Below are 12,765 nucleotides of genomic sequence, written 5' to 3'. Positions count from 1 at the left end.
ACGCCCAGATGTTCCTGTACCTGCGTGATTCTCAGCACGATGCATTCATAACGCCAGTCTGAGCTTGTTTCTTGTTTATCTAGTCTGCCAAGCAATTAATACAAGGAGATAAACCAAATGTTGCCCAGTTTGCCTTAATAGGGGAGTGTGGCAGACTGGAACAAATGATTGCTAGTCCTCACACTAATGGACCTGTTGCCAAGTTTTGCCACAAAAATGCTGATAGACTCCAATGTAGTTTTTATTAAAAAAAAGTTTCTGGGCTTGGGAAAATGTTGCCGCAATAAAGTGTTAAATGATTTTTCAACTTTTTTTTTACTATCTAGAATGCCAATAGTACACTGTAAAAGTAACGGCTACATTCTAAATGTGGAACCCTTTGTGGTTGCTTCAAGAGACCACCCCCCCAATTCTTCGGGGACCTAGTAAAGTATCCATATTTAAAGGTTTAAAGTATATCTTTAAAAAAATGAGAGTACCACTTATTTGCAGGCTTATAGGCAATGTATATCTTCATTACATTAATTATATTCTCCTGTTACATGTTAAACATAAATATATAAGGCAGGGTGGGGCAATGGGATACAGTGGCAGCCATTCCTGTCTGTTGCAGTAAGCAGGGAAGCATATTCTTTCAAATCAATTCTGGTGGTGTGTGAAAGTGAAACAAGCCCAACATTTTCTAAATTTCTAAAGCTGTCCTCCAAATAATTTTTTTCTGAAAATAAATATATATTTCTAACTTTGTTAAATATATGTATAATTGATTGCAGTTTATTTGGAAACGATTTGGATGTTGGTCTGCTTAGAACCAGGCAGAGAAATATCAAATGACTCTTGTCTGCTTACTGACATCATTTTTCCTCTATCGGATAACTGAATAGTCTAAGGACTAAATAGTAGTTTAAGAACTGATATCTTGAACACTAGAACAAAAAATTAATGTGAATAGCAAAAGTATTCAGAAGAATGCTCTGAGCAATTTTACATGAATTTGTTTTGAGAGTTTACATTTCCTTTAACATAGTTACGTCATGAGTATGAAAAAGACACTTATCCATCAAGTTCAACTGTTTCTCCACGAGAAGTCCATATAACATTTAGTTGATTCAGAGAAATGAAAAACAAAAATTTTACACCACTTGTAGTTATCCTCAATGAAGCTCCAATAGGATCAGCTCCAGGTCAGTTTGTTCTACTAAAGTAATTTTAAGAACTTTGTATCCGCAGACTTGCTAAATATCTCTCTGTAAATATACCCTTTTGCATTTAACATGGAACCTTTTTTATTCTAATCTAAGTGCCTGTCATTGTGGCTTTTGTCGTGACCTACTGGTTAATAAAGCATTTGAGAATTTATTGTATTGTCCCCTTTTATATATTATAATATCAGCCCCCTCCCAGGTTCCTCTTCTCTATTGTAATTAATCCCTATATGGCCAACCTTAGGTTCTGGAGACCCAAATAACACTGCATATTTTAGGTGGGGCCTTGTAAAGGGGATTGAATACCCTCATCTCCTAGGAATCTATATCCCTTTTAAAACATGACAACTTCTTGCTAGTCCTTGAAACTGCTGACTAGCAATAGGTCTGTCTCCATAAAGGATTTACCAAACTTAGTTCAACAGAATCTAAAAGGTATTTACTGTTCTAAAACAAGAAACTAGAATCTTGGAGGAAGGCTGTAAAAAAAAATCGGAATCGTTTATGCATACGGAAGGAATATTAAATAACCTGTTGAGTATAAAACACCTTAACTGAAAAAGAGGTTAGTTCATTCTAGAGGTAATACACTCAGGGTGTGGGTTTCAAGTTATTGTAATGTCAAGATATGTTACAACAGGTTACTACCATGTTACAACAGGTGGAGTATTAACCTTGCCATTGATTGATCCTAATGAGATATAATTATGAGCATAATTATTGGAGACATTTACATCTCGGTTAAGTAAACAATGTTTATTATAGAGCCTCTGCAATTTGGAGTACCAAATAAGGTGTTTTTTCTCAATTTAAGTAGGACATTACTATATATTCAGTACAGCAAATAGCGCAGTGAGAAGGGGTTGAGGTTAACTAAAGAGTAGATATATTTCCTTATGAACATTTTTAATCTTTTAAACCTTTGTCACTGAGAGGGAAGCATCATCTTGCCCCACCAGGGACATCAAGTACATTTTTAAAAAAACATAATTATGGACATTTTTAGCCAAATAACAAATAGCAAATTTCTTCACACTCCTAATTTGCACAGTCAACGGGTCTGCATCCAGCAGTTATCATTAGAGAATGTGCCATTCAACTGAATAAGAAGCAATCTCATGTAGGTGGGGATTGCTGCCCTTTTCTTTTCCCTTCCAGTTCTAAACTGGCTTTTAATAACTAACACAGGAAACCTCTCCACTTGCAACATCAATTCGTTTTTAATATTGTCAGGTATAATGAGGTCTAAGGACAATGTTCAGTGAGGGCAAAGAAACCCTTTCAGATGAAAAAAAATAAAAATGTGTTTTGTGGCTGGAATGAAACATGATCCTAATGGGTATTACATTTGACCTCCTTTGACCATTAAAATACCCTTTACCCCCCTTCTGGTCCCTGAACTTGCACTTCATTTAGTAAAATACAAGGAGTGCCTGTGGGCGCAATTTTCAATGGTGCCCTGTACTTACCACTTGTCATAGGTGCAGAATGGAACACTGTCCCTGCCACAAGTCCAACCTGAAGGAAGTTTTGCACTCCTTAGTAGGGATGTAGCGAACCGCCGATAATGTGTTCGCGAACGCCGTTCGCGAACACCGGCAAAAAATGCGAACAGTTCGCGAACTTCGAACATCCGAAAATCGTTCGATTCGAACGATCGAAGGATTTTAATCGTTCGATCGAACGATTTTCGTTCGAATCGAACGATCGAAGCCATTCGATTGAAGGATTTCATTCAATCCAATGGCTTCGATCGTTCGATTCGAACGAAAATCCTTCGATTTTAGCGATCGAATGGTCGAATGGTCGAACGATTTTGACGCGAACGTCGCGCGACGTTCGCGAACTTGCGGCGGACGCGAACAGCCGATGTTCGCGCGAACAAGTTCGCCGGCGAACAGTCCGCGACATCCCTACTCCTTAGCACTCCTGCGCTCAAAGATGTGAAGATCTTTTTTTATTTCTAAAATGGAAAGTCAGCAGAAAGGTCTCAGACATGGGTGTGTGTGGGATGAGATTCAATGAAAAGCAGTTGTGTAATTAGGTACACAATATTTATTAACCAAGCTATCATTTCACAGTGTTTCCCATTCCCAGATACTTATTTATAATGTGCGTGATTATTTGCATGCTTCAAACATTCTGCCTTATAAAGGCCTGTACTATAGATTATGTAATGTATGGTGGTACAACATTGTTGAGTACAAATCGTAGATATCACACTGGAGAGCCAATTTCTTTGATCAGTAATCACTTTATTCAGAAATGCACGACATGTTTCGATCCCAAGATCCTTTCTCAGGTGCTTCTACGTGAGGAAGGATCTCTGGGTCCGAAACATGTTGTGCATTTCTGAATAAAGTGATTACTGATCAAAGAAATTGGCTCTCCAGAGTGATATCTACGATTTGTGAAAGTGAAAGGTCTTACTCTGATGGTGAACCATATACTATTTGATAACAAAGGACTACCTCATCCACAAAGTATATATTGTTGAGTACAAGAATCTTGAAGTGAATTCTGCATCTGATAGTTAGCTAATGGGGTTATGGGTGGTGAGCCCACCCATCCCGCTAAATAATAGTCTATCCAGAAATGATGGGAGTATCGATGATAATTTTCGTTGCGTGAGGAAGGGGCTAATTGTGACATTGTTCCTAAGGTTAAGGGTGCAAGATTTAGATATGGGGAGTAAAAGAGATAGCAAGAGTCAAAAGTTACTCTGCAGCACACTTTGGAAACCGAGAATAGGTGGTTATTAGATAGATATGATAGATAAGCCTACTTATTATGTACCAAATCTGAAGTCTTTGACTGAAATTGAAGCAGTAACTTACTTTTCCAAAGCTGGATAAGCATTCCAGCACTCCCAATTCAACATCATGACACCATGATTGCTCTCAGATGTACATAGATATTTCACCTTTAACAGTATTTTACTTCCACCAGTGTCTTTTACACAGAGATCCACTTCTGATCCCAGGGAATCCACAAACGCAGTGAGAAAATTTTAATTTCGAACAAAATCGCCATGTTGTCTTCCCACAATTCCTATGTCATTGCTCTGACAAAGAGGCAGTTGTGATGCACCAACCAAAATTGCTTTAAAATCGCCAAAACATCAAGTGCATTTTGTCAGGTGCAATTGTGCTGAATGTGTTCACTGGTATAATTTCCCGCGCTCAGCGTGTGAATTACACTTGTGAGTGAAACTCAACTGAATCTTCTTCTGCATTTGTAACCTGTTAAATGTCTGAATATCACTTATTCACATACATTGTGCATGAAAGCATATTATCAGGGAAACATGAGGCTTCCTTTAGTAAATTCTGCCTATGGCAAATAAATGATAAGTTTCCTCCCTGTTGCCATTCCTTGTACAAGTTACACCTCAGTTAATTGGTCCAGTTTGTCTTGTGCTTAAAGGGATATTTTCATGGGAAAAAAACATTTTTCAAAATGCATCAGTTAATAGTGCTGCTCCAGCAGAATTCTGCACTGAAATCCGTTTCTCAAAAGAGCAAACAGATTTTTTTATATTTATTTTGAAAACTGACATGGGGCTAGACATATTGTCAGTTTCCCAGCTGCCCCCAGTCATGTGACTTGTGCTCTGATAAACTTCAGTCACTCTTCACTGCTGTACTTCAAGTTGGACTGATATCACCCACCCCCCAGCAGCCAAATGAACAATGGGAAGGTAACCAGATAACAGCTGCCTGTTAGATCTAAGAACAGCACTCAGTGGTAAAACCCAGGTCCTACTGTGACACATTCAGTTACACTGAGTAGGAGAAACAACAGCCTGCCAGAAAGCAGTTCCATCCTAAAGTGCTGGCTCTTTCTGAAAGCACATGACCTAAGATGGCTGCCTACACACCAATGTTACGAAAAAAATGCACTTGGTTGCGGAATAAAATGTTACATGGTGCAGAGAATAATTTGCAGTATAAACAGTGTGATTTAGAAATAAAAACAACCTCATAAAAATCATGACAGAATCCAGTATTGCAACATTTAGAAAGGGAGTGAGCAGACTAATGAGCACAGATAAATTGAGGAATATTTATTGGCCAACACCCTAACACCCTAAGCTGTCCTATATATAAATCAGCTTGCAGAGCTACTGACTTGGGAACATCAGTAGGAACCATGAGTGCCCGACCTCTGTACATCTTCCTTCTGCTCATTGTGATAGCGATTTGGCTAGACTCTTGCACCGCACCAAGACCAAAAAGTAAGACAGACAGAAATGCTTCAAAGATGTTTTGTAGTGTTTTGTAGAATTCACTTTTTATATTTGATATAGGATATCAATTTGATATTTATATGATATTAAGATAAATGGAACATTTTGGCTTTGTTTGGTCTCCCTTTTTGAAAGGTTTCCCAGGGTACCTTAGTTTCATCCTACTCATATGAAATATACTGATAGGTTCTGTAATCAACTTGGCATTGCATCTGTGCTTTGTGCTTCCCCGGAGAAAAGGTACTAACATTCAAAGTCGGATTGGGGGGTCCACTGGAGCAGCCGCAAAGCCCGCTCTGGACTCCCACCACAGTCACAACTCCCCTTTAGCCCACCCACGCATTTCTTTTGCCACAACTGGGATTGGAGTGGGTGGTTGGAGCAACAAAGGCATGGAGCAGGTCTGGACCAGCAGGGCTTAGAGCCTAGGTTCAACTGATTTTTTTCCCAGTGTCCCGCCAGCCCAGTCCGACCCTGCTAAAGTTTTTGAACATCATATACATTGTGCTCGGAGGCAGCACAACAGCTAAGTTCTGGACTTGAAGGACAACAGAATTCCCAACAGCACAAGATGAAGCAAATAAATATGTTTTTTCAGATTAAATCATGAAAGTTATTCCCTCATCTGCCCTGGTCACACTCAGAGAACCCCCTCTCCACCCTAAACCATCACAACTTTTCATAAGTCACTCCTCTTTTTGAGTATGTGAATCATGACTGTACTGCCTAAATAGTCAATAATGGTAATTGGGAGTGCTCTACCTTCATTAAACCCGTGTGGGTTTCAGGTGCTGAACTGGAAGACCCTCGTCTGCTTTTTGGGTCAATTTAGCATCCAAAGTAAGAAATCCAGCAGCACACTCTAATTGATGCAAAAATCCTACTGGACCCTTTATCAAGCCTAATGTGATTACTTTCACCAAACAGTTATATACAACATCATACAACATCATGAATCTTTAAGGTTACTAACTGATCTACAAAGAATACTGAGTGCTGACTGCGTAATGTGCACAAAGGTATGAGACCCAGTGCAATGTAAATCGTGACAGCGTCTCAGGTAATATAAGATCAGAATATGTTTATATAACTATATTTGAAGAAGATTATAATGGACTCAACATACGGACTAATAATCACGAATGGTTAATGTGTGAATACACAATATAGCATGTCAATTAATGATGTCACTGAGGAAGGGGAGGAGATTGTGACTACCCCCCCCCCCACACACAGGGCTGGGCCAACACCAACAGGCGCCCTAGGCAACTTCTCCATGCTGGCGCTGACTGAGCTCGAGCCGGTACTTTTTGCATCACTGTGCGTGCATGAGCGAATTGGCGTGTGCACGCATGCGCTGAAGCGGGAATTGGCGTTCGCGCATGCGCTGAAGTGCGAATTGAATGCGCAAATACAAGGGGAGAGCGTCCGGACATGGGGCAGGCAAAAGAGCAGGTACGTGCCTGGCACCCCCCAGCTTTGCGCCCTAGGCACGTGCCTACCCTGCCTAGTTCCAGCCCTGCCCCCCCCCATGATATTGTATATAATTGTTTGGTGAAAGTAATCACATTAGGCTTGATAAAGGGTCCTGTAGGGCCCGAAACGTTCCCCCTTTTCGGTTCATATATGGGCTAATAAAACACTACGGATTTTTGCATCAATTAGTGTGTGCTGCTGGATTTCTTATATTGTACTGCCTAAATAGGGACACTTGGGAGATGTGGTCTGCCCAATGATTATTGATGCTAAAATACAAATCCTGAAATATCCCAACAACCTATGACTATGAACAAATATTAAGCCATTTATTTCATTGAACATCTGGGTGACCTTGTCTAAATGCATTTTGGTTGGTTTACAATAAAACTAATCCTTAAATAAAAATCATATCTTAATCATATTTTAATTTCATTAGCATCCTATTCTACATCTGCGGTATCAGAGGTATTCTCTCCAGCTCTCCAGCTCAGTATAATCTGTCTTTACTGAGCAGACTCATGAAAGAATAAGAATATCAGCATCATTGTTTTGTCTAGTATTGTGTGCTTTCCAGTAAGATGCTATCTTATTCATACACTCAATATAATGCCATTTTTTATTTATAGGGAGATGTCCACCAGCCCCTTCAAATGCTCGCTGCTGGGGCCATCGAAAGAACAAATGTGGAAAAGATAGTGACTGCAAATATTGGCAAAAGTGCTGCAATAATGGGTGCATCTGGACATGTACGAATGTCTACCATGGTAAGATCATTTGATGGCAATGGGCATGGTTTTCCATTTCGAATTCAATAATGAAAAAAATGCTGGGGTTTGTTTACTGAGATCCTGGACACAAGTTCAAGCCCCTTGGTGCTTATTGATAAAAAAACTTTTGTCCTGGGTGGGGCTGCACTCTGCACATGTGGGATTGAAATTGAGATTGTAGTGTATTTGGGAACAAGGCAACACTGTCCATCATGCAGGTTTTCCATTGGGATACAGTATGGATTAGTGAGGACCTGTCCCATGTAGGTAGAACACGAGACCTATTGTCTAACTCCAACAGAGCTTTTCTTGTGCTCCCTCACTGCCAAAATTGTTCCAGCACCTTCTCTTCTTCTACCTCTTATATGAAGACCTGATCCCTAAGGTCTTATACAACTCAGTGGTAGGAAACCATTATGGTGCTGTTCCCACTGATGTTCTACATTGTTCTAAACTGGGCATTCCAACAAGTATTTATTTAATTTAATCCATAAGTAGATCTTGTAGACATCAGGGTGCTCACTTTATATGCATCATTTAACCAGGTTTTTTTTAAAGGAGAACTCCAAACCAAAATTTGATAAAGAGGCCAGCATAACACAGAAACCCCTAATATACCCATGACAGTTATTTATGAAAAAATGCTGTTTTCTATGCTGCAATCCAGCTGTTTAACAATTCTTCTCTTTCTGCATTATTTGAAATCCTGGCAGGGAAGGAGGGACTAAACACTGATGTTACAAATTGTAACAACTTCTTTGCAGCTTACAGACAGCATGCAGGAACGTTATAACCCACAATGCATTGCATGCGTTCCATTCCTTATTGAAATGACGTGTGCAGGGAATTGTGGGGTTTGGAGGATGCAGATTGAGGACAGACGGCAGTTGATACAAAGTAACAGTAGTCAGCCAGCTCTGCAAAGTAGTCAGACAGATCAGCAGAAGAGCAGGGAGCTTGGCTTAGGAAACTGTCAGAAACCATTACAAATCATAAAAAGTCTGCATATTTTTTAATTGATGTATATTGCAAAGTTGCTTGAAATTATGTTTAATTCCAAAGAGCTTAAGTTATGTTTTTGTGGAGTTCCCCTTTAATAATAAAAGCTTCTTTAGTCTTTGCTAACTACATACTCCAACCTGGAACGTGTGTGAAAACCATGAACAAGAGACAATGCCAAAAATACTGCATATGAATGTCATCAATGTGATACCATTTATCCAATATAACTGAATAGTTATATTATAGATCAAGCTTCAGGGATTATGAGGGTCTTTCCTCAGACTAACTTCTATCTTCTTAATGTTTCATTTTACAGGTGACACCTATGTAAATCCGCCAGCTAATGCACTACCGTACCCAATTTATCATATCTTTGGACCTCCGTTCAACCATTAGAACTGTAACATTGCTCTGACACAGATGCCCCCTGTCCCATTAATACCTCCAAGATATTCCTGAATGGAAACAGGTTTCTGCTGCGTAGCCTGCTCATTTCTGAATAATGGATAAGAAGAACTTAGGATGGGTTTGTTAGACTTCACAAATAAATGAATCTGCAAATGAGTTGTTTTATGTGTTCTATGCATTAAATACATTGCACCAATCTGAAATAATAGCTATACACACACATATACTATATACTTTCCAAATACAACACTCAACAACTCTGCTTAGTAAATAGAACGTTTTTTTTAAAATAACATATAATAGGGGGTATTTTTCATTCTTTACATTTTAGCATCTTTTAAAAAAAAATATTTAACAAGAAGTAAACTGTCATTTATATGGCTATCCAAGCTGCAACTAGTATAAAGATCAAAAAGTCCACTATAGTAGTTATATGAAAAAAAATTCAGCCACTATTTCATAAATCTTTGATGGTTAATAAAAGTTTATATAGGAGGCATATGGGGAAATTTAGAAGCAGGACAGCTTGTCATACAAGGCATATGAACCAATCAATGGGAAGACTGAGCCAGAACATAAGAGACTTTATGGTAAGTGATATAAACACAATAAACATACCTTCTACTAACAATATAAACAAAGGATTTCCAACTGGAAGCTGATGGGTTCCCTTAGTTCAGTATCCAATTATACACAATCATGCACCCCCAGCCTCTCCCCAAACTAAAGCCATATTCTAAGAAAGTCTCACTCACACCCAGCATTATGAGACCAGCTTGAGGTTCAGAAAAAGGTACAATGCAATATTGATGTGCGGATTGGCCTGAAACCCATATATGGTCCGACTGGGCTGGTGGGACACCAATAAAAAATCCAGTTGGCCCACTGACCCAGAACAGCTCCCCACCTGGGTGCTCACCCCTGACGTTCCCTCCCGATCGTAGCCATAAGGGAGAATACAAGGTACGTGTCGAGGGGGATAGGGAGTTGTAGCATCAAGTGGTCTTCATGACTGGATATGGGGGCCCTGGGGGGCTTTGAGTGGCAGCCCTGGTAGACCCCAAACCTCCTACTCCTACACTGAATCACTGAGACTCGAAGAAGCCCCATTAGTCACTTGGCAGCACTTGTTTACATTTAATTGTGGCTCACGAGATGAAAAACAGTTGGGGATGGGGACCCCAGATCTATAGTATTATTACTATAGTATTATTATAATTTGACATGAAATTGCAGCACATGAGCGATACATGGGAAATTAACCATATAATTTACCATATATTGAGCAAGGTCCTACCTGAGTCTGAAGAGTCAGTATAGTTTTTTCTCTGTGTGCAAGATAGACAAAATAGATGCAATACCAGTAGTGCCTTATTCAGTTGCCCCATACAGTGCCCTATATCAAGTTGGGATTCATTCTAAGCCTTAGCCTACTGCTGTGATAAACATTTGGTTACTGGCTACGTGCATTGATTTATATACAGTTCAGCTGTACAAACAGCATAATTGTCTGTGCAACAAGTAGCGGGCGTCCTGGAAATGCTCTCAATCCAACCCACGTATAGAACATTCATTTTCTCCTTGAATATTCCACTGGGTCACCAATGCTTACGGTTATTATTTACAATGCCAATAGTACACTGTTACAGTAATGGCTACATTCTAAATGTGGAACCCTTTGTGGTTGCTTCAAGAGACCATCCCCATCAGGGAACTCACAAAGTATCTGCATTTTGGGTTTAAAGTATTTCTTTAAAAAAATGGGAGTACCACTAGTGATGGGCGAATTAATTCGGTAGGCGCAAATTTGCGCGATTCGCCGCAGACGAATAAATTTGCTAAACGGCCGCGAAAATTCGCCGGCGTCCGTTTTTTGGACACCGGTGCATTCTCGCCAAAAATTTTTTTTTGCGAAGCTAAAAGACGCCAATTCGCCCATAACTAAATACCACTTTTTTGCGGTCTTATAGGCAATGTATGTCTTCATTACATTAATTATATTCTCGTGCTACATGTTAAACATGAATACATCTATAAGGCAGGGTGGGGCAATGGGATATAGTAGGAGAGAAGTTGCAGTAAACAGGGAAGCATATTTGTTCAAAAGGATTGTATCTTGTGTGTGAAAGGGAACCATGCCCAACAGCCTATCCCTTATTTTTAAATTTTCTAATGCTGTACTCCAAACAATTTTTTCTGAAAATGAATATTTATTACTGTAGCAGAGTGAGGTGCTACAAGCTGACCAGCTGGGTCTAATTAGCCTCAAGTGGCAAATCAGGAGCCCTTAAATCCCAGGCTGGTCAGTCTCTCGGAATCTCTGCCTGGGAGAGACACACACACAGAGTCTGGGATCCTGACATTAAAGGGATACTGTCATGGAAAAACATGTTTTTTCCAAAACACATCAGTTAATAGTGCTGTTCAAGCAGAATTCTGCTCTGAAATCCATTTATCAAAAGAGCAAACAGATTTTTTTATATTCAATTTTGAAAACTGTCATGGGGCTAGACATTTTTTTCCCAGCTGCCCCAGTCATGTGACTTGTGCATGCACTTTAGGATGGGGACTTTTACTATTAAGTGATGTTCTTGGATCTTCCAGGGAGCTGTTATCTGGTTACCTTTCCATTGTTCATCTGATGGGCTGCTGGGGAGTGGGTGATATCACTCCAACTTGCAGTATAGCAGTAAAGAGTGACTGAAGATTATCAGAGCACAAGCCACATGACTGGGGGCAGCTGGGAATTTGACAATATGTCTAGCTCCATCCCATGTCAGATTTCAAAACTGAATATAACAAAATCGGTTTGCTCTTTTGAAAAATGGATTTCAGTGCAGAATTCTGCTGGAGATGCGGTTTGAAAAAAACATTTTCCCATGACAGTATCCCTATAAGGATCCTATGTGCTTGTGCATGGAGGTCTGTAATTCTGCCTTTTTGTTGTTATTGAACTTATCTTGCTGCTGAAAGCTATTTGTTGGTTTGGAAAGAAAAACTTCCTTTATTTGTACCAGTTTGCTCCCGGCTGAAATAAAAGCCATTTTTTCTTTAAAAGACCTCGTTAGCTTTACCAACAACAACAAAGCCGAGTGGCGCGAAATTTAAATTTAAAGGGGCTTCTGGCTCAAATTCATTGCCCGTTGTAGATTCTACTTGCTAATGTCCTGGGTGTGCTTATATCGTGTTTGATTCCTGGTTTTGATTCCTGCCTGTCTGCTTACTCTTAACTCTGCCAATATTGACCCTTGCCTGCCTGACTGTCCTGAACTCTGCTGATCCTGACTCCTGCCTGCCTGACGATTCTACCGTTATTGACCCTTGCCTGTCTGACCTTGCTTGAACTCTGCCTACACCGACCCCGGCCTGCCTGACTATGTGTTGTCTATTCCAAGAACTGTGCCTTCCAACCTAAAACCTAGATAACAATCGTTCCCCTTTGCTCGTCCAGAACTCTTGCTTGGCTCCTTACTTATTAAAGGGATACTGTCATGGGAAAACATGTTTTTTCCAAAATGCATCAGTTAATAGTGCTGCTCCAGCAGAATTGTGCAGTAAAATCCATTTCTCAAAAGAGCAAACTTATTTTTTTATATTCAATTTTGAAATCTGAAATGGGGCTAGACATATTGTCAGTTTCCAGCTGCCCCCACTC

The 12,765-nt window shown here is 39.8% G+C and overlaps 1 protein-coding gene across 1 annotated transcript; it reads left to right on the top strand.

Annotated features, from left to right (window-relative positions):
• The first annotated feature begins 5,326 nt into the window (after positions 1-5,326).
• Positions 5,327-9,266, top strand: LOC121396903 (waprin-Phi2-like). The gene is made up of 3 exons (XM_041572529.1): positions 5,327-5,442; positions 7,560-7,697; positions 9,019-9,266. Exons 1-3 carry the CDS (start codon positions 5,358-5,360, stop codon positions 9,096-9,098), a joined length of 303 nt encoding a protein of 100 aa, XP_041428463.1. The 5' UTR covers positions 5,327-5,357; the 3' UTR covers positions 9,099-9,266.
• The last annotated feature ends 3,499 nt before the right edge of the window (positions 9,267-12,765 follow it).

Source organism: Xenopus laevis, chromosome 8L (genome assembly GCF_017654675.1).
Source record: "Xenopus laevis strain J_2021 chromosome 8L, Xenopus_laevis_v10.1, whole genome shotgun sequence".
Taxonomy (NCBI): Eukaryota; Metazoa; Chordata; class Amphibia; order Anura; family Pipidae; genus Xenopus; species Xenopus laevis.
Note: the sequence above shows the minus strand (reverse complement) of the source record. Positions and strands in the feature narration are given on the sequence as shown.

What these genes read in the sequence shown, in the direction of transcription:
- LOC121396903 (XM_041572529.1), top strand. Translation starts at nt 5,358, where the DNA reads ATGAGTGCCCGACCTCTGTACATCTTCCTTCTGCTCATTGTGATAGCG. An exon ending in CACCGCACCAAGACCAAAAA is followed by an intron (nt 5,443 to 7,559) that starts GTAAGACAGACA and finishes TTTTATTTATAG; the next exon opens with GGAGATGTCCACCAGCCCCT. An exon ending in ATGTACGAATGTCTACCATG is followed by an intron (nt 7,698 to 9,018) that starts GTAAGATCATTT and finishes TTCATTTTACAG; the next exon opens with GTGACACCTATGTAAATCCG.